This window comes from Schistocerca serialis, chromosome 7 (genome assembly GCF_023864345.2).
Source record: "Schistocerca serialis cubense isolate TAMUIC-IGC-003099 chromosome 7, iqSchSeri2.2, whole genome shotgun sequence".
NCBI classification, from domain to species: Eukaryota; Metazoa; Arthropoda; class Insecta; order Orthoptera; family Acrididae; genus Schistocerca; species Schistocerca serialis.
In genome coordinates, this window is record NC_064644.1 from 592,305,843 (window position 1) to 592,333,415 (window position 27,573).

A 27,573-nucleotide genomic window follows, 5' to 3' on the forward strand; every position below is an offset into this window, starting at 1 on the left:
TACTAAGTTCCATGATTTCTTGTATGGTCGTCACTTTACCATCATCACAGACCACAAACCTTTGACATCGCTTTTTCATCCGACCAAGCCTGGACCTCCACGTACAGCGCAGAAATTCATTCGCTGGTCTATTTTCCTCTCGCAGTACCGCTACGATATCTTGTATCGGTCCACTGCTAAGCACGGAAACGCCGATGCGTTGTCCCGTTTGCCTGTTGCTGAGGATAAAGCATTCGATTCTTCCGAACTTGCTTGCATATTCATTGATTCGGAAACCGATGAAGTGGTCGAATCGTTTCCGATTGATTTTCGTCGTGTCGCTACAGCCACAGCTGCTGACCCTGTCCTTGCTACTGTTTTACGTTTTGTTGCTACGCAATGGCCTTTGTCAAAGTCTCGGATCGAGGATCCGTTGGTTCGCCGATTTTTTGCTCACAAGGAGAGACTTTTTGTTCGACGTGGTGTTTTGTTGTTGCGTTCTGATAATGATCAGTCCAGAGTCGTGGTCCCACGTTCGTTACAGTCCTCTGTTTTACGGCTTCTTCACCAAGGACATTGGGGTATCGTGCGAACGAAACAACTTGCTCGTCAGCACTGTACTTGGTTCGGAATCGATGCTGCGATTACGAATATGTGTTCTTCGTGCCCGGCGTGTGCCGAACAACAGTCCGCACCGCCGCGGAAAGTCTTTGCGTGGCCAAAAGCCACTTCCCCTTGGCAACGCTTGCACATTGATTTTGCTGGTCCATTCTGGAATGCTCGATGGTTGGTTCTGGTCGACGCCTTCAGTAATTTTCCTTTTGTTGTCCGGATGTCTTCCACGACGTCCTCCGCCACCATCCAAGCGTTGTCTGCTATCTTTTGCATTGAAGGTCTTCCGCAGACTATTGTTTCCGACAATGGCCCACAATTCATGTCCGCAGAATTTCAGTCATTCTGCCAGGCCAATGGTATTCAACATCTGACATCCGCGCCGTTTTCGCCTCAGTCCAACGGTGCCGCTGAACGATTGGTCCGGACTTTCAAGTCACAGATGTTGAAATTGAAAGAGTCGCATTCTCGGGAGGACGCCTTGTTGCTCTTTTTGTCTTCGTATCGCTCTCAGCCCCGAGATGGTCGCTCGCCGGCTGAGTTGCTCCACGGTCGTCCTCATCGCACCTTGATGTCTTTGCTGCACCCGCCGCATCAGGTTCCTTTGCAGCGGCAGACTCCTGCTTTTGCTCCAGGCGACGTTGTATTTTATCGCAACTATCGAGGTTCACGGCGTTGGCTCGCAGGGCGCATTCTTCGCTGCCTCGGCCGCGCGATGTATTTGGTTTTGGGGGCCTCTGGTGAGGTGCGTCGGCATCTCAATCAGCTGCGCCTCTGTCGTCGCTCGGGTTCTGCCGCTCCCCGTCTGCTTTCAGCGACGGTGCCGTCCGGTCAGCGCCCTGGGGACCCATCTACTGGCTCGCCTCATCCCCAGGTGTTACCGACGATGCCTTCCATTTTGCCCCATGGCGACGCGCCGCCGCCGCCGCAGCAGCAGCAGCCGCCGCCGCCGCCGCCGCTTGTTTTCCCGCCGGCGCCGCCCGCATTCGACGCTTCGTTGCAGCCGCCAAGCGCCTCCCAAGGTCACGCGCCGCCGATCGCTTCCCGTGACCAGCTGTCCTCCGCCATGGAACTCCCGCGCGCTCCGGACCACATGACGTCATCGCGCGTCGGCTACCCCGACGCTATGGAGGTTGACCCTTCGGTCCCTCCTGTCTCTTTACGGGCGCATACACCGCATGTTGACGTGCACCCTGGACTAGTTTTGCAGGCGTTTCCTAGCTCCCCTCGGACCGAATGGCCGGGTGCGGGTGGCACAGCCTCGCCTGTTGTTAGGCTCCCCACCTCATCGCATACGTCAACATGTGGTCCTCCCCACGGCGGGCGGAAGCCTTATCTCACGACCGTTCGCCGATTTGCGGGGGAGGAATGTGGTGTCACCGCCAGACACCACACTTGCTAGGTGGTAGCTTAAATCGGCCGCGGTCCATGTAGTACATGTCGGACCCGCGTGTCGCCACTGTGATCGCAGACCTAGCGCCACCACCAAGGCAGGTCTCGTGATACGAGAGTGGACTCGCCCCAGTTGTACGCGAACCTAGCTATCGCCCAGTTGTATGAGAACCTAGCTACCGATAAGATGTACGAAGCCTTTCTCTCTCATTAGCCGAGAGACAGAATAGCCATCAGCTAAGTTAATGGCAACCACCTAGCAAGGCGCCAGTTGTATCAGTGCCTATAGCTTACGAGTATTCAAGAGAGATGTATTCCAAGGACTAAATAAAAGATAAGTAATAAGCATCTACATACTTTTCTTCTTATTCATTTATAAGTTCTCATGTTCCAGACTTCACGCCCGTCTGCTTTAGCCGTGCGTGCCCTATCGGCTACCGCGTTAGTGTAGCTTGCATTTTCCACCATCTAAACTTCACGGTGTCGGCCCAGCTACCGACACAACAGGGCCCATTCTTTGTCAAGAGAGGAAACGAGGGAGTACAGGCGTTGGGATCTGAGCCGAAGTCGACATGGCAGCTCCCTGGAGAGGTGGTACATTCGGTTCATGTCGGGATTCTGAGCAGGCCACACCGTCTCACAAATGTTATTGTCCATTAGCGTTTGCGCCAAAGAGTGGCGGTGTGCCTGTCGGGCAGAATGTGCAAAAAGATGTTCTTAGATTGATGGCCTAAATTCACCTAAATTCACACTTTCGAGATTCTGGCCCCACAACATATGAAGTCTAAACCAGGTGCGGAGCCTGCAAAAGGGGGGCTTCAAATGGTTCAGATGCCTCATAGCACCATGGGATTTAACATTTGAGGTCATCAGTCCCCTAGACTCGGAACTACGTAAATCTAACTAACCTAAGGACATCACACACATCCATGCCCGAGGCAGTGTTCGAACCTGCGACCGTAGCAGCCAAGTGGTTCCGGACTGAAGCGCCTAGAACCGCTCGGCCACAGGGGTCGGCAGCAAAAGGGGGCTAATACACATCCCCAGTTTAAGTACAAGGTTCAGTTAAGATGTTGTAAATAACTAAAATCTTATCTGTACTGCGAACAAACAAACAGCTTCGTCTAAGTCTTGGAGAATGCAGTGTTCTCAAGAAATAAAATATTCGCTGCAAATTCACGTAATCAATCAGACTTCCAAATAATATTTTTCTACCTACAAAGCTTCAAGCAATGATAAAATCTAAATATTATCACCCAAAAACGTTCAGTTCGGCCAAGTTCACATCTAACAATCTTAAAAGTGCGAACGGTGCAACATAATTCTTAATTTATTCTTCCAGGAAACACTGCAGGCTATGTGCCGTAATATTACTGGCTAACTTTCATTTCAATAGTAAGTATAGTCTCGGCCTGACGCAGCAATCATACAAGATTACAGTACAATGGAGAATTCCACGTATATAACAATACGTCTCACGTTATTTCACTCTACGGCAACGTTGATGAATGTCTTTGACGGTCGCGATTGTAGCCCTGCCGGCGTCGCTCCCACCTTTTGCTATTGAGGTACTGTTAACTGCCTGCACATCAGGATACCATGAGACTCGTTCCTATTCATACCTTCTCTAACATATCTATATAAAATTTAAGATAAATAGATTTCCTCACTAATACCTCATCTGGTTCTTCAGTAGAGGCCATCGATAAAATTTCCATAACTATACGAGGCCTTAAATAAATATTGATGATTCACACTAGGCGAAAAATTACGTTCTTCCTCGCTAAGAGAAAGCGCAAAGCAAGGTAGTCTAACCTGCTCAAAAAACTACGAGGAGGGTGACTTATATGTGGCCTTATATATATGCTCATTTTCACTAAACTTTGAGCCTAGTACTTATGTTAGCGTCTTCACTCGTAATCACTCTTCCTTGACACACACTATGTTCAAGGCTTACAACTTATATATTTTTCATACTATATCTCACATTAGTCATACAATTTAGCACACTGACTGTGACACGCAAATGTTTTCTTAAACGCTACCTGAAACTAGTCTAAGGTTTTAATGTCACTTAGATACTTAGTATGCTGTACAGTTGCTTCTCCTCTTTAATGTCCAACCATAATACTATTTATTCTTACTTCCTTCCGATGCTTGGGTAACTGTCCCTCAACTGACTTTAAAAATACAACTGGGTGTGTATTGTCCAGGAGTGGTATGTAACTTGCTTCAGAAGAAAGCTCATTGTTATTCACTGACTGCAGGTCTAATATAAACAGGTCTTCTACACCATGTTTAAGTTCCTTAGTTTTCGTTACACATGTCTCCTCTACTACCTCATACATCATATTTCATCTTACTTAAATCAGCGGATTATGTTTGAATGATCAATTGGTGATGAAATGATTGAATTGGTTGTTCACAAAAATTCTTTATTTCAGAAGCTTTACTCTTAATGGCACCAGTAGCGTAATACTGTTCCTTCCTCAACCTATCTAAATGTCCCGAAATATCATTGGTTAATTATGAAGCTCCTCAGAGATTACCTCCTTAAATCTTAAAAAATTCTCATGACATGTATTCAACCCTTCCTGCCCCGTCATTTCGACTGCATGTTCAATTACATTAAAATCGGCTTACAATTTATTCCTTACTTCACGAGTTTGAGTTTGTAACTCAGACTTCAGTTGTATACAGTTAGCCTCTGATATCTCCGAATCAGACTTCAGTACCATGTAATTAGCATCTATCTTACCTTCAAAATTTTACAGTATTAGAATCTAATTTAGATGTTAATTCAATGTGGTCAGCTCCCATTTCTCTATGCATGCTTTGCATCATATTACATAGTCCTGGTTTCTCTTCATCCTCACAATAACTTTCCCTTTTACTAGTCTGCTCCACTAAGGAGACCTTATCAATGATGTCTTTATCAGTATTACTTCGTGTAGTTCTTGATATTATCGCATAACTATCCTCTGCGCCATACTTGACATCCAGATGTTTCTTATTATCATTCTCCCTTTCCATGTTTACCTTAGTTAATTAGTGAAATAATGTCTTTATGACTACCTAAAATAAAAGTGATAAGACAAACAATGCAGCCAGTGGTGTGATCAGCTGCCAATGGAGCCATGGGTGTTGGATTGCAGTCACAGCCCCTATACAGGACAGCCACTCGCAACCCCACCGCTGCTGAGCCGCCCAATGCACTGATGGGGCGACGCCCCGCCAACTACCACTGACCACCACACACTAGGGATGCCTGCACTAGCTGCCGACAGCTGCTGTGCAAGCCTGCGACTCGCTCTGCTATATTTAGAGGTAGCACTGTGTACCCATGTGCTAGATGGAAAACCCACCACACACAGCACTAGCTCGAACGGACCACCGAGAACAAGTGAGCGGGCAAACTTGCTCTAGACTGCTCAGTGAACTCAAGCGCCACACCACCCGCGATTTACCTGCCCACTGCTGCTGAGCGTTCGACCTCTACTTAGATTTACAGCTGCACATCGACTGCCCCAGACTTGGAAATTGCTGCCGCAGACACCACGAGGTATGTGCTGCACTGCACCACACCTCGAGATGGGTCTAGCAGCACTTACAGGAGTGGCCACCTACCACCACTGAACACTCAGCACAGAATTAATACATTGCAAGAACGGTCCTGGCAGAAAAGGTCACCAGTGTGATGGTGTGCTGTCGGGGAGTAATGTAGAAAGGTGTTGTTAGATCGATCGCCCAAATTGACACCTTCCTGATTCCGGCCACTTAAGAGCTGAAAAGTGTAAACCGGCTGTGGATGGTTACAAAAGAGAATTTATATTCTTCCCCAGTTTAAGTACAAATTTCAATTACATTGCTGGAAATGACTAAAACCCTGTCCCTACTACAAACTATAGAACTGGCTTAGTCGCTGCACGCAAAAAACTTTTTTTTTCCATTCCCAGAGATCACAGTGTTTTCAAAAAAAAAATGGTTCAAATGGCTCTGAGCACTATGGGACTCAACTGCTGAGGTCATTAGTCCCCTAGAACTTAGAACTAGTTAAACCTAACTAACCTAAGGACATCACAAACATCCATGCCCGAGGCAGTATTCGAACCTGCGACCGTAGCGGTCTTGCGGTTCCAGACTGCAGCGCCTTTAACCGCACGGCCACTTCGGCCGGCACAGTGTTTTCAAGCAAATGCTAATCCACATGATGAATCACACTTCCAAATAATACTGTTCAACCTATAAAGCTTCAAGCAATGATCAAACTGAATTACTGTCACTCAAAAACCTTCACTTCCAACAAGTTCTAATCCACCAATCATAAAAGCACAAATGCTGCAGCAAAATTCATCATATATTCTTCCATAAATTACTATAGGCTATGTGGCCTAAAATGTCTGGCTAGCTACCTGTACAGTGTTAAATGGATTCGACATTACGTACAATCTTGGCATGGTGCACAAGTCGTACAAGATGACAATACAGCAGCATGTACGTCACACTATTCCTCATGTGTTTTTTTTTTTTTTTCGTTATACAGCAACGTCGCTGAACTACTTTGGCGGTCGTGACTGTAGCCATATCGTCGCTGCTCGGATCTTATGATACTAAGTGCTGTTAGCTACACCAACGCATCTGGATACCGCGATAATAGTTGTAATTTATAGCCTCTGTAACACATTTATACAATCATTAACATAAACACATTCCCTCACTACTATTTTGCCTGTCCGCTCAGCAGGAGTCGTCGATAAAATTACCCTAACCTCACGACTTACTAGAGGGTTAAATACACATTAATGGTCAAACTAGGTGGCCCTAACAGCAGATACTAGTTTATGGCATGGTGTGATGTCACACTTCTACAGTGAAATATCCCTCTACTGTGCGGGTACACAGTGCTGTGAAATGTCTCCATATCCTTCTGCTACGTGCGTATTCTTAAGAGCAATAACGGGACCACAGCCTAACGAAGAGAACCGTCCCATATGGTTACAACAGATCTTCTGTAGTTCACTGTTGGCACTACATATGATGGCACGTAATATTCTCCAGGCGTTCACTAAAATCCTACCGCCACTTTGCCACAGAATATAGAATGATTTACCACTCCAAATGACTCGCTTCTAGTCATTCATTATCAAGCTGCGTCGTTCTTTAAACCAATTCCAGCATTCACTACAAAAATGTTTGGCTTATGAGGAGCTTCTCGGTCATTTTACACCATTGTTTTTAACTCCTCAAGCACATCCATTGTGCTAGCTGTGTTGATAGTGGCTCTTTGCAACTCAAGACTGGTTCTTTGCACTGATATCATGCCATTATTTACGGTCACAATTAAGAATATCAGTAATTCTCCACAAACAATTTTATAAAAGCGAGTTAGAAACTGGCGTGCAGACAGTCTGCTCTGAGCATCAGTACGTACTTGTTGCCTTCGCAACAATGGGCGTCAAATCGTATAGGTCATGGTAAGATAATATTTCAATTTGTGAAATAATTGATTTGTATCATCAGTGCAAGTTGTTGTTGTTGTGGTCTTCAGTCCTGAGACTGGTTTGATGCAGCTCTCCATGCTACTCTATCCTATGCAAGCTTCTTCATCTCCCAGTACCTGCTGCAACCTACATCCTTCTGAATCTGCTTAGTGTATTCATCTCTTGGTCTCCCTCTACGATTTTTACCCTTCGCACTGCCCTCCAATACTAAACTGGTGTTCCCTTGATGCCTCAGAACATGTCCTACCAATCGATCCCTTTTTCTACTCAAGTTGTTCCACAAACTTCTCTTCTCCCCAATCTTATCCAACACTTCCTCATTAGTTATGTGATCTACCCATCTAATCTTCAGCATTTTTCTGTAGCACCACATTTCGAAAGCTTCTATTATCTTCTTGTCTAAACTATTATCGTCCATCTTTTACTTCCATACATGGCTACACTCTATACAAATACTTTCAGAAACGACTTCCTGACACTTAAGTCTATGCTCGATGTTAACAAATTTCTCTTCTTCAGAAACGCTTTCCTTGCCATTGCCAGTCTACATTTTATATCCTCTCTACTTCGACCATCATCAGTTATTATTCTCCCCAAATAGCAAAACTCCTTTACTACTTTAAGTGTCTCATTTCCTAATCTAATTCCCTCAGCATCACCCGACTTAATTCGACTACATTCCATTATCCTCGTTTTGCTTTTTGTCCTTTCAAGACACTGTCCATTCCATTCAACTGCTCCTCCAAGTCCTTTGCTGTCTCTGATAGAATTACAATGTCATCGGCGAACCTCAAAGTTTTTATTTCTTCTCCATGGATTTTAATATCTACTCCGAATTTTTCTTTTGTTTCCTTTACTGCTTGCTCAATATACAGATTGAATAACATCGGGGAGAGGCTACAACCCTGTCTCACTCCCTTCCCAACCACTGCTTCCCTTTCATGTCCCTCGACTCCTATAACTGTCATCTGGTTTCTGTACAAATTGTAAATATATTTTAGCTCCCTGTATTTTACCCCTGCCACCTTCGGAATTCGAAAGAGAGTATTCAAGCCAACATTGCCAAAAGCTTTCTCTGAGTCTACAAATGGTAGAAACGTAGGTTTGCCTTTCCTTAATGTAGCTTCTAAGATAAGTCGTAAGGTCAGTATTGCCTCAAGTGTTCCAACATTTCTACGGAATCCGAACTGATCTTCCCCGAGGTCGGCTTCTACTAGTATTTACATTCGTCTGTAAAGAATTCGCGTTAGTATTTAGCAGCCGTGACTTATAAAACTGATAGTTCGGTAATTTTCACATCTGTCAACACCTGCCTTCTTTGGGATTGGAATTATTATATTCTTCTTGAAGTCTGATGGTATTTCGCTTGTCTCATACATCTTGCTCACCAGATGGTAGAGTTTTGTCAGGACTGGCTCTCCCAAGGCTGTCAGTAGTTCTAATGGAATGTTGTCTACTCCCGGAGCCTTGTTTCAACTCAGGTCTTTCAGTGCTCTGTCGAACTCTTCACGCAGTATCGTATCTCCCATTTCATCTTCGTCTACATCTTCTTCCATTTCCATAACATTGTCCTCAAGTACATCGCCCTTGTATAGGCCCTCTATATACTCCTTCCACCTTTCTGCTTTCCTTTCTTTGCATAGAACTTGGTTTCCATCTGAGCTCTTGATATTCATACAAGTGGTTCACTTTTCTCCAAAGGTCTCCCCTAGTGAGATAAGCCTCTACATCCTTACATTTGTCCTCTAGCCATCCCTGCTTAGCCATTTTGCACTTCCTGTCGATCTCATTTTTGAGACGCTTGTATTCCTTTTTGTCTGCTTCATATACTGCATTTTTATATTTTTTCCTTTCATCAATTAAATTCAGTATTTCTTCTGTTACCCAAGGATTTCTACTAGCCCTCGTCTTTTTTCCTACTTGATCCTCTGCTGCCTTCACTACTTCATCCCTCAGAGCTACCCATTCTTCTTCTACTGTATTTCTTTCTCCCATTCTTGTCAATTGTTCCTTTATGCTCTCCCTGAAACTCTCTACAACCTCTGGTTCTTTCAGTTTATCCAGGTCCCATCTCCTTACATTCCCACCTTTTTGCAGTTTCTTCGGTTTTAATCTACTGTTCATAACCAAAAGATTGTGGTCAGAGTCCACATCTGCCCCTGGAAATGTCTTACAATTTAAAACCTGTTTCCTAAATATCTGTCTTTCCATTATATAATCTATCTGAAACCTTTTAGTATCTCCAGGGTTATCCTATGTATACAAGCTTCTTTCATGATTCTTGAACCAAGTGTTAGCTATGATTAAGTTGTGCTCTGCGCAAAATTCTACCAGGCGGCTTCCTCTTTCATTTCTTACCCCCAATCCATATTCACCTACTACGTTTCCTTCTCTCCCTTTTCCTACTGACGAATTCCAGTCACCCATGACTATTAAATTTTCGTCTCCCTTCACTATCTGAATAGTTTCTTTTATTTCATCATACATTTCTTCAATTTCTCCTTCATCTGCAGAGCTAGTTGGCATATAAACTTGTACTACTGTGGTAGGCGTGGGCTTCGTATCTATCTTGGCCACAATAATGCGTTCACTATGATGTTTGTAGTAGCTTACCCGTATGCCTATTTTCCTATTCATTATTTAACCTACTCCTGCATTACCCCTATTTGATTTTGTGTTTATAACCCTGTAGTCACCTGACCAGAAGTCTTGTTCTTCTTGCCACCAAACATCACTAATTCCCACTATATCTAACTTTAACTTATCCATTTCCCTTTTTAAATTTTCTAACCTACCTGCCCGATTAAGGGAATTGACATTCCACGCTCCGATCCGTAGAACGCCAGTTTTCTTTCTCCTGCTAACGACATCCTCTTGAGTTGTCCCCGACCGGAGATCCGAATTGGGGGACTATTTTACCTCCGGAATATTTTACGCAAGAGGACGCCATCATCATTTTAACCATACAGTAAAACTGCATGCCCTCGGGAAAAATTACGGCCGTAGTTTCCCCCTGCTTTCAGCCGTTCGCAGTACCAGCACAGCAAGGCCGTTTTGGTTGGTGTTACAAGGCCAGATCAATCAATCATCCAGACTGTTGCCCCAGCAACTACTGAAAAGGTTGCTGCCCCTCTTCAGGAACCACACGTTTGTCTGGCCTCTCAACAGATACCGCTCCGTTGTGGTTGCACCTACGGTACGGCTATCTGTATCGCTGAGGCACGCAAGCCTCCCCACCAACGGCAAGGTCCATGGTTCATGGGGGGCAGTGCAAGTGTGGTGGAGTATATCACACACTCCTCAAAAATCGACAAAGAAGCAATTAAGAGGTGTTAAACGAGGTGAACGTCCTGGACATCCAACAAATTCTTTTGTACGTATCCAAAAACCGCAAGGACAACACGCGGCTTTGTACGCATGCATCTTCGCTGAATCGAGCAGTGGCTCCAGAAGAACATTCTGTACCCAGAAAGCAGTGTTGCGTCCGCTAGTTGAGTAGGTGCGGTACACCGGCAGTGTAAGGGGCTAAGGTCGTAAGCGCTTTTCGCTGTCTGCCCCTGGCTCAAACGTTCTCTCAAAACCCTCACTGATGAGGTCTGTGATCGCATGTCGGTTCTAATTGTCCAAGATATAGCTAAGCAGCATTTGTAAAATGAATGTCACCTCAGAACAACAGGTGAACGCGGAGTACTGTCTAGTTATCATTTTATTGAACAAAAACGCCATCGAGAGAGGTGGTGCAGCAGTTAGCACACTGGAGGACGACGGTTAAAACCCGCGTCCGGCCATCCTGATTTAGGTTTGCCGTGATTTCCCTAAATCGCTCCAGGCAAATGCGGGGATGGTTACTTTGAAAGGGCCGACTTCTTTCCCCGTCCTTCCCTAACCCGATGAGACCGATGACCTCGCTGTTTGGTCTCCTCCCCCTCCAACAAAAACGCTACATAAATCTTTTACGAGATGTAACGTCTAATGGTATGGGTGTGTGCACACTCTGAAAGTGCTACGGAAGTGTGTTGTACATACTTGTGCAGTATCTCTAGACGGTTATTTTTCGTGTTGCCACTGAGCGACTCAGTGAGTGATTTGATCCGTTTACTGACTTTATGCAAGACAAAAACTTCTTACTATTTTACGTCAGATCGGACTTCAGCATAGTAATTCGCACAACTAACGATGTGCTCAAAAAAAAAAAAATGGCTCTGAGGACTATGGGACTTAACTTCTGAGGTCATCAGTCCCCTAGCACTTCTAACTACTTAAACCTAACCAACCTAAGGACATCACACACACCCATGCCCGAGGCAGGATTCGAACCGGCGACCGTAGCGGTCGCTCGGTTCCAGACTGTAGCGCCTAGAGCCGCTCAGCCACATCGGCCGGCCAATGTGCTCAGATTTGGCGGTTAACGTTGCGTTGGTGTTGGAATGTTGGAAACACATGTATATAGCAGTGAAAGCTAGTAATTAATACTATACCACTGTTTAACATGAGAGACCTATATAACAATATTAATAGGGTACACGTGTACATACATATGTAATAGACTAAATGGGGAAATATCAGCAATAGCCTTTATGTCGTTAAGAAGAACAACAAAGGAGTAGAGAAGGAACATTAATAGTGACTGTGACAGCAAAAAATGTATGTCATGTAACAGTGTGTTGTAAACCGTGTGTTATTAGGAGATATGATAAACTTTCTGGCCTAAGACATACATACATATCTACCATAAGTAAATCATTAGGATGTTAATTAACATTTTATGATGAGCAACAGTAATTCCGTAGGATGTGAATAACAAACCGTAATTAATTATTGGAGGGTACTAACAAAAGTCACGACACAGGCTTATCAAGTGCAGAGGTTTGTAATTTCTGTGTTATGTGGTGTCCGTTAATGTCTTTTCAAAGGAAAAAGTTAAAAAAATAAATCTTCGTACTGAACGTCCAGAGTTCTGTGTGGCCTGTCTTCTGCAGGTGACGATGTACCACTGGGACCTGCCACAGGCGCTGCAGTATATCGGGGGATGGACCAATCCACTGCTCGCTGACTACTTCGTGGAGTACGCGAGGGTGCTCTTCGAAAACTTCGGAGACAGAGTGAGTAACGGCGCCGCGTTTCTCTGTTTCGGCACTCCCGGTGGAGAATGATGTGTGTTGTGACGGCGTGCGCGGTGTGGCAGGTGAAGTGGTGGGTCACCTTCGACGAGCCGGCCCAGTTCGTCAGCGGCTACGCGGACAACCGCGACTACGCGCCGTCGCAGAACGCGTCGGGCGTCGGCGACTACCTGGCCACGCACACCGTCCTCAGGGCGCACGGCCGCGCCTACCGGCTCTACGACCAGCAGTACAGGGCCGCGCATAACGGTACGTGCCGCCGCGTTACCGACCAGCTGACTGTGGACGCCGCTGTGTGTGTGTGTGTGTGTGTGTGTGTGTGTGCACGTATCTGCACAGATCCAGGCGAAGCTTGCGTAGAGCAGCCCTCTCTGCCACAGATTTATTGCTCCTTTGTGGGCGAGCCTTCATAATTGCACGGCATGTTTCACGTCTTATTTCCTCTGCTGAATCCGACGGAAGTGGTCGAGCAGCGCCATTGAAGAAGCTGATCTTGATAAATAATGGAATCCGGCACTTGCTGTAATAAACTCACAAAGACGTCGTCACGGTGCAGCTCACAATGATATATCGATACGCCAACACAGATCGCCTGCGGAGTCATAGATACAACTCACTCATTTTGCACGTCTCTGCCGCCGACCAACGTCTTTGGCGCATTTGCATCTGTGGCCGCATGCGCAGTCGCGCGGTACACGAGTATAAAGGGACGAAGCGAGCACTGGAGCGGCAGTCTTGCGACTCGCTCTGAAGATCACTGGACGATATACAGCCGAAATATTAGGAGAAGAAGGAGATTTCTTGCGGCTGCATACCCGAAACTTAATGGAATAGCCCTTGAATGTTCCGTCTCTCCTAGAAACTTGTAATGAATTACACTTGTTTCTACAGTTTCTTAGAATGTTCTGTTCTATCTTCTTAATCAGACATCAGAGCCTATCACACACAATCCGAGCAACCCTATAGATTAGAGGTTAACATCTGTCGTTCTCAGCCATTTTATGTAATACACTTTCCGTCCTCATTCCTAACGCAGTGCATCCGAACGGCGTTTTAACATGACACTAACGTACCGTTAGTGAGTCATATAACAGTCAGTTTGGTTTTAATTCCTCCTATCGTTCATTGATTCTGTTCCTTTTACGAGCTGCATCAATAAGTAATGCAAGATTATTTTTCTCGGCCAATTTCGGTTGAAACAATACGGAACTTGACAACGTGGAATCTGTCCTCTTCATTCCATGTAGTTTCATGAACTTACGTAGCAGCGCTATGCGTAGACTTCAAAATGGCGTCTGTAACGGAGCTGCGTCCTACCAAGGGAACCTCCCCATCGCACCCCCTCAGATTCTGTTATAATTTGGCACAGTGGATAGACCTTGAAAAACTGAACACAGATCAATCGAGAAAATAGGAAGAAGTTGTGTGGAACTATGAAAAAATAAGCAAAATATACAAACTGAGTAGTCCATGCACAAGATAGGCAACATCAAGCATAGTGTCAGCCCAGGAACGCCGTGATCCCGTGGTTAGCGTGAGCAGCTGCAGAACGACAGGTCCTTGGTTCGAGTCTTCCCTCGAGTGAAAAGTTTAATTTTTATTTTCAGACAATGATCAAAGTTCAGGCACTCACACATAATCAACTTCGCTCTCCAAAATTCCAGGACATGTTCAGATTTGCTCGGACATATGCAGCATTTGACGGTCTACATAAGGAAAAATTTGAAAACGTTAAAAACGTATGTTTTGACAGAGCACAGGGAAAACTGTGCGACTGTGAAACTGTTGCATTCATTTGTTGCAGTTTATGTGACAAACTCTTATGTTTTCATTACTTTTTTGGGAGTGGTTACCACATCCACAAGAAAAGCTAAATCGGGCAAGGTAGAAGAATCTTTTTACCCATTCGCCAAGTGTACAAGTTAGGTGGGTCGACAGCATATTCCTGTCATGTGACGAACATGCCGTCACCTGTGTCGTATAGAATATATCGGACGTGTTTCCCTGTTGAGGAATCGGTTGACCTATGACCTTGCGATCAAATTTTTTCGGCTCCCATTGGAGAGGCATGTCCTTTCGTCTACTAATCGCACGGTTTTGCAGTGCGGTCGCAAAACACAGACCCTAAACTTACAGTGAACAGAGACGTCAATGAACGAACGGACAGATCATAACTTTTCGAAAACAAAAAAAGTAAACTTTTCACTCGAGGGAAGACTTGAAACAAGGACCTCTCGTTCCACAGCTGCTCACGCTAGCCACGAGACCATGGCGCTTCTGAGCTCACGTCCTCCTTGATGTTGCTTATCTTGCACATGGACTACTCAGTTTGTATATTTTGCTTATTTTTTTCATAGTTCCACATAACTTCATCCTGTTTCCTCGAATGATCTGTGTTCAGTTTTTCAAGGCCTATCCACTGTGCCAACTTATAACTAAATCTGAGGGGGGTGCGATGGGGAGGTTCCCTTGTAAGTAGAGAGTTGTCATTGAGTTTCTTTTGGCGGAAAACCAGACCATCGCAGCCAGTCATAGACGCTTGCTGAATATCTGCTGAGACCTGGCGGTGAACGGTTTCACGGTGTCGTTGAACGAGGCGTCTCTCACCATCGCAGCGAGATCGCGCAGGCCTGTTCCATCTCCCGCGTGCTGGCTGACCGCACACGGCCGTGGCTCCAGCAGTGCTGGAACGTGCGGACACTCTCGCTTCGCATCTGGACCTCTCTGGACGTATTGCCGACACAGTAACCCACCAGTTGGGCTTCCCGAAGGTACACACCCACTGGGCTCCTCACCGCCTAACAGAAGTACCACCTGTGCCGAACTGCTTGCACGTTACGAGGCTGATCGTGACAATATTTTGTCGAACATCGTCACAGGCGAAGAAACATGGGTTCATCACTTCGAACCAGAAAAAAACGGTAATCCATAGAGTGCCGCCACACCACCTCTCCTCCGGGGAAAAAGTTCAAAGCCACTTCCTCGCCTGGCCAAGTCATGGCGACAGTCTTTTATGACTCTGAAGGGGTTTTTCTCTTTGATGTCCTTCCTCGTGGCGCAACGATCAGCTCTGAAGTGTATTGTGCTGGCCTCAGGAAATTTAAGAAATGACTTCAGCGGGTGTGTCCCCACCAAAATGAAAACGAACTTCTCCTTCTGCATGAAAACGCAAGGCCTCACATAAGTATGCGCACCCGAGAGGAGCCCACAGAACTCCATTGGGCTGTTCTTCCTCATCCACCCTATAGTCCTGAATTGGCACCTTCCGACTTCCATCTGTTTGTCGCCACGAAGCATGAACTCTGCAGCGACCAGTACACGGATGATAGGGAGGCTACTGATGCAGCAAGACGTTGGCTCAGATGTCGACCTGTAGAGTGCTACCGTGTGGGCATACAGGCTCTCCCATTAAGATGGCGTAACGACGTCGTACTCAACGGAGATCATATTGAGAAACAGGGCCGGCCGGAGTGGCCGAGCGGTTCTAGGCGCTACAGTCTGGAACCGCGTGACCGCTATGGTCGCAGCTTCGAATCCTGTCTCGGGCATGGATGTGTGTGATGTCCTTAGGTTAGTTAGGTTTAAGTAGTTCTAAGTTCTAGGGGACTGATGACCTCAGAAGTTAAGTCCCATAGTGCTCAGAGTCATTTGAACCATTTTTGAGAAACAGGACTTTGTAGCGAAAAGAGTGGGGAATAATATGGTGTTCCGGAATCCCGAATAAAGCCAACTTCCTTTTAGACAAAAATGTTTTGCATTACTTGTTGACTGCCACTCACACTTGTTACCCTTTTCCTACCTCCTACCCCACTCGCTGGAGTATCACACTAGCGCTAGTACGTTACACTATCTGGTCCAAGATATCTGGACAGCTATTAGTAGATATTAATATGTGACAGCTTGAATGCTGAGGATGCTTTCAGTGAGCTGTCTGAATGTCTGTTGACATACTGTGGTCCATTCTTTCTTAAGAACCGAAAATAAAGAAAGTACTGATGTTGGACGCTGGGATCTGGACGGAAGTCGACATTCTAACTCATTCTATACCTGTTCCATTTCATTCGGGTTTGGACTCTGTGCAGGCCCATACGCTTCAGTAACGTTGTTGGCCACAAACCATTGCTTCACAGATGTTGCTGTATGACAGGACAAGTTGTCATCCTGACACAGTCATCGTCTCTGTACTGTATCTCAACTGTGCACCATACACAGTGCTGTTAAATATTTCTGTGTGTCAGCATTTAGCACTATGCGCAAGAATAGGACCACACCATAATCACGAAAACACTGCCATACCCTAACAGCACCTCTTCCGTATTTCACTGTTGGCACTACACTTGATTACCGGTGCAAGCCTATGCTGGTCTCACGGTATGATTTGAAAGAGTTTCGGTGGCTGTGAGTTTATGCCCTGACAGCAATCACTTTAACTAGTAAGCCAGCCACTTGGCTACCTGGACGATGCATCTGCTAAACTGATTTTGCCCTTTGACCTGCGGTTGTTGTTGTTAGCCTGTATTAGAGTTTATCACTTTCATCAGAATCTAAATGAACTTGAATCCAGAAATAATTTAATGAAAACGTGACCCTTTCATTACTGTTGTCAGTATCGACGGGAGATTAATATATCATCATGGCAATGATCTCTTATAAAAATTATGGCACAGGTTTATTGATCATAAAATAAGACAAATAGCACAATTTAAGCGTGATGACAAATAAATCATGATTTGTTGGCAACACAAATAGATGTAACAAATAGTTAACACTCCACTGTGTGGGGATTTGTTGGCAAAGATTAAGATTTGTCTGATTAAACTATTTACTCTGGCTCAAAACATGGATGACGTAGTCTGAAATTATCTAACACTGAATAGACTTTGATGGATTTATTCCACACATAAGTTGTACTACAATGGGACAGCTGAGAACGATTCTGTTTGGCCTAACATGCTGGAGCAGCAATGCTGTATGCCATTCTCGATGTGTAGCATTGTTTCACGTGACAGTCGTGGTTCGAGCGTCTGCAGAATCCAGAAAATACACACATCAAAAAAAGTATTGCATCACCCCGGTTCCCAGAACTCCTGAAGATAGACGTTGACTATGGGTATTGTATCACAGACACAGTCCCTTTTAATGTTCAGAGGTGTCACTAAATCCGCCCAAAGATGTAAACAACAACGCATGAGCAGCGCCTATTAGACGGAGGGGGTCCGACAGCCGATCAGTTCCAGTCATTCCACCAGGAAGCAGGTACACGGCTCGTGTTGTCTGGAGTTCAGCCATGCCTTAAGACGGCCAATACCGCGGTTTGATCACGTGCGCATTGTTACTTTATGCCAGGAAGGGCTCTCAACAAGGAAGTGTCCATGCGTCCCGGGGTGAAACAAAGCGATGTTGTACGGCCATGGAGGAAATGCAGAGAGACAGGAACTGTCGATGTAATGCCTCTCTCAGGCCGCCCAAGGGCTGCTACTGCAGTGGATAACCACTACCTACGGATTACGGCTCGGAGGAACCCTGACAGCAACGCCACCATGTTTAAAAATTATTTTCGTGCAGCCACAGGACGTCGTGTTACGACTCAACCTGTGCGCAATAGGCTGCATGATGCACAACTTCATTCCCGACGTCTATGGCGGGGTCCATCTTTGCAACCACGACACTATGCAGCGCGGTACAGATGGGCCCAAGAACATGCAGAATGCACCGCTCAGGATTGATATCACATTCTCTTCACCGATGAGTGTCGCATATGCCTTCAACCAGACAATCGTCGGAGACGTGTTTGGAGGCAACCCGGCCAGGCTGAACGTCTTAGACGCATTGTCCAGCGAGTGCAGCAAAGTGGAGGTTCCCTGATGTTTTGGAGTGACATTATGTGGGACCGACGTACGCCGCCGATGGTCATGGAAGGCACCTTCATGGCTGTACGACACGTGAATGCCATCCTCCCACCGATAGTGCAACCATATCGGCAGCATATTGGTGAGGCATTCGTCTTCATGGACGACAATTCGCGCCTCCAACGTGCTCATCTTGTGAATGGCTTCCTTCAGGATAACGACATCACTCGACTAGAGTGGCCAGCATGTTCTTCAGACATGAACCCTATCGAACATACTTGCGAGGGGGACAATCTGGACCAACAGTACCTTGATGAACTTGTGTATAGTATGCCACGACGAATACAGGCATGCATCAATGCAAGAGGATGTGCTACACGGTATTAGAGGTACCGGTGTGTACAGCAATTTGGAACTCCACCTCTGAAGGTCTCGCTGTATGGTTGTAGAACATGCAATGTGTGGTTTTTATGAGCAACAAAAAGGGCGGAAATGATGTTTATGTTGACCTCTATTCCAACTCTTGGAACCGAGATGATGGAAAACATTTTTTGATGTGTGTATTATTTCTTACATCTATGGTAATCTTTGTCTGCATATGGCACCTACTGCTTACGTCTTATCTGATATGACGTGGTCCATATGACATATTTGAGTGTAAATGTCCGCTGTCTTTTTATTATGATATGATTACGCTATTAATATGTTTACTTTTTATTTGCGTGATCTTGTAAAGCTATTTTTAACAACTTCGGCTCCAGCGATGCTATATGTTTACAATGGAATTTCTATTTCGCGGAAAGTTCGTGATTCCGTTAATTTTTCACAAATAGTATTTTTGTAGTTTTTACGTACACGATTAGTATTCTATTGTTCTGTGATTCTTTTGTAACGTTGCGAGGTACTGGGGCGTTGAAGAGTTTGTGCCTGTTTTATTCTGACAAATTTTGCATGAGAATGACTCATGCACTCGACCGGTAACGAAAGGAAATGTTGGTGGACCCTGCTAGTTGGTAAAATAAGGAGAGCACACTCACAATAATTTAATAAAAATCGGAATCTACTCAGAGAAAAAAAAGGAGAACTTTAATAAACAAGAGGAAATGAGATTCTGCATATATCTACGAAACGATGTGGATTAAATATTACAATGAGATTTATTATACATCAGAACATAAAGCCACATGATTGTCGACACAAACAGTAGGTTAAAGGATAGGGTATACTGAACTATTATGAGAATAAGAGTTGGCTCGAGAACAAGGGGCTTCTACTCTCTGTGATGAAATGGATTGACGATAATGACTGGAGGCCCTAATGAATCAAATATTACTCTGACTATATTTCAGCATCGCGGTTAGTAGTGAGAGCTCAAATGGGATCACATGGAGAAACAGTCAAGGTGGACTTGCAACAAAGCGAGCACGCGTGCTGTTGAGGACTTCAGTATAAAATTGATAGGTCCTACAATGCCAGAGTCGCAAAATACTCTACCGATCCAGAAATCTGTAGCAGATCGTCGGTAGGCAGCGTTCTCATGATGTAGGCGCCGACTTCTGTTGTGCAGCAACTCTGTTTCAACCCCTGGCCTCGAAGGCTGTCCGATAATTCTAAGTTCTGCCGAAAAAGTGCGACTAAGTCGCAAGAGCGTCCGACTCCGATGAAGATCAGATCCCCAAATGCCTGAGCCCGCGCAACGCAAGAGCGAAGCCAACATTGCTTAACTCCCTACCATCGCGAATCAGCATTCAGTGCTGATTCCAAAATTCCCCCACACTGTCTCAGACATCATTCGCGCCAATAGCGTCCATTCCTTCCAATTTCGAGCAGGGCTTAATGACGTCCACTAGCCTCTTGACCAATCATGCCTCTGCTACTCAGGTGAGGGCACTGAACTTGCCGTTTGACTGGCTACTAAAACAATCTGCCTAGACCACCGACCATCTGGCGCCAGACAGTCGCACCCAGCAGGGCACAGTCCGCAAGTCTTCTCAGAATCAAGAGGACAATGCAGTCAGTCGGTGCCAGGAGTCCAGGAGTCTTCGTTCCGGACGCGCCAGAATGGTAAACACATAAACTGCGGCGACAGACGGCTCGCAGGTCGTTTCGCCCTGCACACAATAGACGAAACTCGACCGACATCAGTCGTTCCGCCAGGTGCTTAAGCCCATTGTACGAACCCCTCAGAATTCGGGGAAGTGCAGCCCCCAACCGGAAATGCAGTGTGCCGCATCCTCCGATGCTCGCCTCGCACAGGCCACACAGGGAAGTAAAACAACATGCATAGGAATCAAGTGAAAAGTATTTTGAGCTCTGAGTACAAATACTCTCATTACAATAACCTTATTTGTCCTGTTACCGCCGTGCAATAACATAAAACATTGATGAAGCTGATGAAAATGAGAGGCGACATGCAAAAGAGCGCATGGAACCCTCTCAATGTCAGCAAAGTTTTCGAGTCATTTTTATGTTTAAAATCTGTTTCTTCTTTGACGATGTCCTCCGCGTATTTTTCTGTATGAGTGTAAATTTCCATTTCGTCCAAAATGTTCATTGTATGTCCTTTGTGTACTTCTTATAGGATTTTTAAGGTACTTTCAGTTTTATGTTCTTTGGCTTTATAAATGCACCTAGATCGTGGATTGGTTGCTTTTGCAGACTCGCGTGTGTTCCTTACATCCGATTCCAAAATCCCTGCCTGCTTATGCTATATACCGTTTATTGCAGTAGTCACAAAATAAATACAAAACAATAAAAAACATTATTTTTATTTTCTTTGGCATTTAGAACGCTTCTAATTTACGTAAAAACACGGAAGTAAAAAAAGAAGGGATATGGGGCTGTTACTTAGGCTGTACATCGTTTTGAAGCCAGAGTAGGCGGGGACTGCCTCCATCTTAAACGACCGAAACATTAGCAGCACACGACAAATGTTTTAAACACCAAACATTACATTGCTTGCATGAATAACACTCCGTTAGGAAGGTAATTTCGAACGTTTATCTGTTCTTAAAGGCATATTTGTTCTAGTAATACCGCACATTTGGCCTATTTAAGGTAACTTGTTATTTGCTGATGTATTTCAAATAACCAGGAAGAGAAGGAATGACATGAAAGGTATGGTTCCGTACTCCATTTACATCCACTTTTATTAAGTCTGTATCTATAGTAAATGAAGCTGGAATTCCGAAACCAGTGCTTGTTTGCTTACTGGTACTGCTATCATTACATTTTTAGCTTGCAGCTCGTATGCACAACATTTTTAACGTTCAAGTTTGCAAAAAACTTACATACCCGTTCTTTGCTAGCCCATAAACGTGTGCAATGAGGAAAGAAGAAATGTACGCTATCATATCTTCTGCTTGTCAACAAAGTGAATGATTACGGAAACGTCAAAGAAGCAGAACTGAATCTAGAATACTTGTTTTATTAGACTGGTAGTGCATTAGTTTCACTGTAACTTACATATCTTCTGACTTTGAGTGTGTTACCAATAATAGTAATTTATAGGATAAAAATGATATAATTTTTTAAACATGTTCGAGCATTGTGCAAGATCGTAAATGCGATTAAGGGGATAGACTCAAACACTTAGAGCCTGTAAAATGGATATTTTGTTTTAACATGTACGGTATGTAAGTCATTTTGTAATGTTAACCTAACCTGTGTAACATTTCCGATAGCAGGCCATTTGCTTCCTTTCCCGGAAAATTTCTTGCCATTAACTTTGTCAGTTTTCAGGAATAGCCAAATATATCACAATTGGAATGTGCCTTTACTTTGATCATCTGCTTCATTTTACTCACGAATTTCATTTGGAGGTTTTCAAAGTATCTAACTCTATAACATGCATTGTGATATACCAACAGTTACTTAGTTAGTTTGTTAGTTTTCAAATTCCACGTATGATTTGCACGATAAATACTAATGATGTGCAGCGCGTCGTTTTATATTAAAATCAATTTCCTGTTGTAAATATGCGTCCATATTGATAATTTATTAGTTTTTTTGTTTTGTTTTTTAGGTGAGGTCAAACAGATATTAGTAATTACTGCCCATCACCATATACACATTGCAGCAGAAGATACTGATCTGTTAAATAGGAGGAGGGAGGAGTTGAAAACAGAAAAGTTTACAGTTTAGATTCAAATTTTGCTTTGCTGTCTGTCAGACATTTTATATCACTGGATAAGTAATCAGAACTTTTGGTTGCAGCAATGTGAACCCCTGTTTGTGCTGCGTCAGTTTTTCTTATGGTACTATAATTAAGTACGTCACTGTTCCTTTCGAAGTACAGCGGATTATGCACACTGAACCGCCAAAGACTCCGGTATAGGCATGCGTATTCAAATACAGAGATATGTAAACAGGCAGAATACGGCGCTGCGGTCGGCAACTCCTACATAAGACAAGAAGTCTCTGGCGCAGTTGTTAGATCGGCAACTGCTCTCGCAGGCAGCGATGAAGTGGGGATTTTCCCGTACGACCATTTCACGAGTGTACCGTAAATATTAGGAATCTGGTAAAACATCAAATCACCGACATCGCTGCGGCCGGAAAAAGAACGTTCAAGAACGGGACCGACGACGACTGAAGGGAATCTTTCAACGTGACAAAAGTGCAACCCTTCCGCATACTGCTCAGGTTTCAGTGCTGGACCATCAACATAACATCATCGATATGGGCTTTCGGAGCCGAAGGCCCACTCGTGTATCCTTCATGACCACACGACACAAAGTTTTACGTCTCGCCTGGGCCCGTCAACACCGACATATGACTGTTGATGCTTGGGAACGTGTTGCCTGGTCGGCTGAGTCTCGTTTTAATTGTAACAAGCGAATGGGCGTGTACGGGTATGGAGACAATCTCATGAATCCACGGACTTGCATGTCAGCAGGGGATTGATCGAGCTGGTGGAGGCTCTAATACGGTGTGGAGCGTGTGCAGGTGGAGTGATATGGGACCCCAGATACGTCTAGATACGATTCTGACAGGTGACACATAGGTAATCATTCTCTCTGACCACCTGCATCCATTCATGTCCATTGTGCATTCCTACGGACTTGGGCAATTCCAGCAGGTCAATGCGGCACCCCACACGTCCATAATTGCTACAGAGTGACTCCAGGAACACTCTTCTGAGTTTCAACACTTCCGCTGGCCACCAAATTCCCCAGACATGAACGTTATCGAGCACATCTGGGACGCCTTGGAATGTGCTGTTCAAAAGAGATCTCCACCCCATCGTACTCTTATGGATTTGTGGACAGCCTTGCAGAATTCATGTCGTCAGTTCCCTCCAGCACTGAGTCCATGGCACGTCGTCTTGCGGCACTTCTCCATGCTCGCGGTTGCCCCTACACGATATTACGCAGGTCAACCAGTTTCTTTGACTCTATAGCGTATAATAATAATGTGACTTCATGGAATTACTATGCTGTGAAGTGACTAGACTGCAACTCAGCAGTCAGGCAGCAGGCAGGCTCGACGAAAAGAGAGTTCACATAAGTTTTCGGTCAAATCCTTCTTCAGAAGAGGAGCAAAGCACACACACACGCACTCACACACACACACACACACACACACACACACACACATACATTCATACAATCACGCACGCAAAACTCATACATACATGACTGCTATCTTCGGTTGCTGTAGTCAGAATACTTTTTAAAGAAGGGAAAATGTGAGCAATCAATAATTATCCACGGGAGGAATTTAGGGCATGAGATGCTGCCCCAGCAGTCAACGCAGTCATGTAGCCGTGTGTTGTTCGGGAACTAGGCCGTTGTTGATACTGTGTGCCCCGGATGTCGGAGAGTTGGCGGTTAGAAGCCAGTGAAAAACACAGGAAAGAATAACTGGAAGCAGCGCAACCATAATACACGTATAAAAAGGAAATATTGCTTCAGCGGATCCACATACGAATGGATCGTGATGCCTTTCAACATCAAATGACGATCGGATCGATTAGTCACTCGTAAATGACGCAAGCTTGCATTTTTGATGAAACGACTACGTCTCCACACAATCAAAACACCAGATACTGTTTGGGGTACGACCACAGAAGTGAATAGATATTCCTAACGGTCGAAACTGAGCAGGGGGACATCAGAGCGACATGACGGGGTGGCATCAACGCGGTGAACCATGCGGGCAAAAATGCGGTGAACCTTACATTTTGGGGTAGGAAGATGGCACATACCGGCATTTTGCGACGTAATTGGAACTTCCTTCTTCTGTTTACCTGCATCTAAACACAACAGAAATAGTATGTCTGAATAACTAAAGGTAATCACTGACTTTCTACCGAATAGAAATTCCGTTGTAAACATATAGCATCGCTGGAGTCGCAGGTATCAGAAAGCTGTCAAAAGTAACATTACAAGATCACGCAAATAAAAGGTAAACATATAAATAACGTAATCAAATCATAATAAAATGACATTTAGGCTCCAATATGCCATATGGACCATACCAGCTAAGACGTAACCGTAAGGTGCTACATGTAAACCTAGACCAATATAGAAGTAAGGAACAGTATTAGCCTATATCCGTGATAGATGCCTTAGGTGAGTTATTGCGCTTGACCTTGAATTTGGACTTAGTTTCTGGCCGCTGCAACACAACACGGGTCCTAGTATTACTAGACCCGTGTTCCAGAAGAATTCACTTCCGTTTGCGCAACGGCGCTGATAACTGCTGATAATGCCAGCTGCAGGGGTCCAGCGGCACTTCCGCTCTCAGCGCCAGTCGCTCTGCGACCGCCGAGCAGTGCGGATGTGTAGGGCTTTACATTATGAAGAGCGTGTAGCTTTGTATTTTATAGGTGTTGATCATATAATCGGTTTTCTTATCACTATAATCATTGATTGTGGTTGTTATTGGTCGCGCCAGACCACTCGTAATTTTTTTTTTAATTAATAAAGATTATTTATTTAAATAGTTGTTATAACCTCAATAGAATAAGAACCTCAGAGTCCTTCACAGGTACACATCAGCAGAACGCCGAAACGAGCTCATCGTGGAACTTTTATCATTAAAACTAAAACTAAACTCTGTCCGAACAGGCCTCGGAAAGCCCAACGGTACCGACCGACCACCGTGTCATCCTCAACACACAGGCGTCAGAGGACGCGGATATGAAGGGGGATGTAGCCAGCATACCGCTCTCCCGTCCGTATGTCACTTTACGAGACCGGAGCCGCTACTTCTCCATCAAGTAGCTCCTCAGTTTGCCTCACAAGGGCTGAGTGCACCCCACTTGCCAACAGCGCTCGGCAGACCGGATAGTCACACATCCAAATGTTAGCCCAGACCGACAGCGCTTAACTTCGGTGATCTGACGGGAACCGGTGTTACCACTGCGGCAACTTGTATCACTACGAGTAAGTAGATAGCGCAGCAAAAAACGTATACTTGAAGTATGTCGTTCTTCGACCACTTGCGAGCTGTGGGCCCATTAGAAATGAAATTATTTGATCTTTATTTGCGGAAACAGTGCAAGGACTCGTTGAATCTTTGTCAAACAGAAACGTTGCTGTATATGTCGTTCCATAGACGGATGCACACGTCATCAAGAAAGTCGTCATAATGTTGTGGCTCATCAGTTGACACTGGTCTTCAAAATCAAAGAACAAACTGCTATTTCCCCATCCTATGTCTAATTCACGATTTAATCATACAAAATCTCAACAGACGTCCGTACTATTTGTGTTCTACACGCAAGATGGCAGTCCGACCAACGGTCAACGACGCCAACGTCAGGGCACCTATGAAACGGGTTAGTGTTCGCCGTGTAGTCCCACAGAAACAATCGCTGTGTGCACAGTCACAGACGGTGCAGTACGGCACAGAGAAGACTCTCTCCAGTGGAGTTCCATAGGAAGAATGGAAGCAGGACAGTCGCAGATTGATGTCGCCCAATGGCTTAATGTGAATCGTCGTGTTGTTTCTCGGATGAGGCGACAGTTTATAGGGACCGACACTATTTCCCGAAGGCCAGGGCAGGGTTGACCACGCGATGCGTCAGAAAGAGAGGACTGTTATTTGGCTGTAAGGGCACGACGGTGCCGACTTAGTGCTGCACGGCAACTGGCGTCTGGCCTCGCAGCGTCCTCTTGACGTGCTGTGTCGAGGCAAACGGTGTACAGAAGGTTTCGGCAGAGTGGCCTTTATTGTCGGAGATCTGCTGTATGTGTGGCTCTGACACGCCTTCACAGAAGGGAACATCTAGAGTGGAGTCGTGAACATGCCACGCAGACGGTGGAACAATGGGTCAACGTTCTTTTCACAGATGAGTCCCAATTTGATATGTAGAGTGGTTCACAGCAGATTCGCACCTGGAGGGGACGTGGAAGACGATTTCGGGAGCCAGACATTGTGGAAAGAGACCAATATCGAGGAGGATCGCTTATGATGTTGACAGGGATTATGTTGACCATTCGAACATCTCTTCATGAACTTCTGTGAGTCGATCGGCAGGTATATAGTAACGAGTTCTTGAGACCTCACGTGCGGCTATTGCGAGGAGCTGTGGGCCCAGACTTCGTATTGATGGAAGATAATGCTCGACCTCGTAGAGCACGGGTGGTTGATGTTTTCTTGGAAACGGAAGATACTGTGCGCACGGCGCGGCCTGCTCGCTCTCCCGATTTGAATCCCATAGAGCACGTCTGGGATGCACTGGGGAGACGGGATGCATCGCCTCATCATCCACCAACAACTCTTCAAGACTTGCAAACAGCTCTGCAGGAAGAATGGGCCTTACTGCCTCGATGTAAGATTGATGACATCATACACAGCATTCCCCGTCGTTGTCAGGGCTGTATTGCTGAGGTTTTCACACTCCATACTGATTACATTAACCAGTTGTCGGTGTGTGCAAATTATTAAGTTGAGAAAAAACGAACAACGTTTTTGTCTACCGTTATGCATGTTGCAGTTGTTTACATTCTTTATTCTTTACATTATTTCTACTCTTCTAAAACTTGTTAATGATGTTTTGTGGCAAAATAAACGCAACCTTGCAAAATGTCCGTTTGTTGCTATAATTTTGGACACCAAAGTACTTCAGTTTTAAAAGAATGCGCAACGATAATCTTCGAAAAAACTTTC

At 45.0% G+C, this 27,573-nt stretch overlaps 1 protein-coding gene across 1 annotated transcript in view; it reads left to right on the forward strand.

Moving 5' to 3' along the window:
- LOC126413269 (myrosinase 1-like) overlaps positions 1-27,573 on the forward strand; it is a 328,262-nt gene that overhangs the window by 286,218 nt on the left and 14,471 nt on the right. The window contains exons 15-16 of the mRNA XM_050083171.1: positions 12,464-12,586; positions 12,670-12,681. Of these exons, the coding sequence (XP_049939128.1) occupies positions 12,464-12,586; positions 12,670-12,681 (135 nt within the window). The remainder of the gene's footprint in view (positions 1-12,463; positions 12,587-12,669; positions 12,682-27,573) is intronic.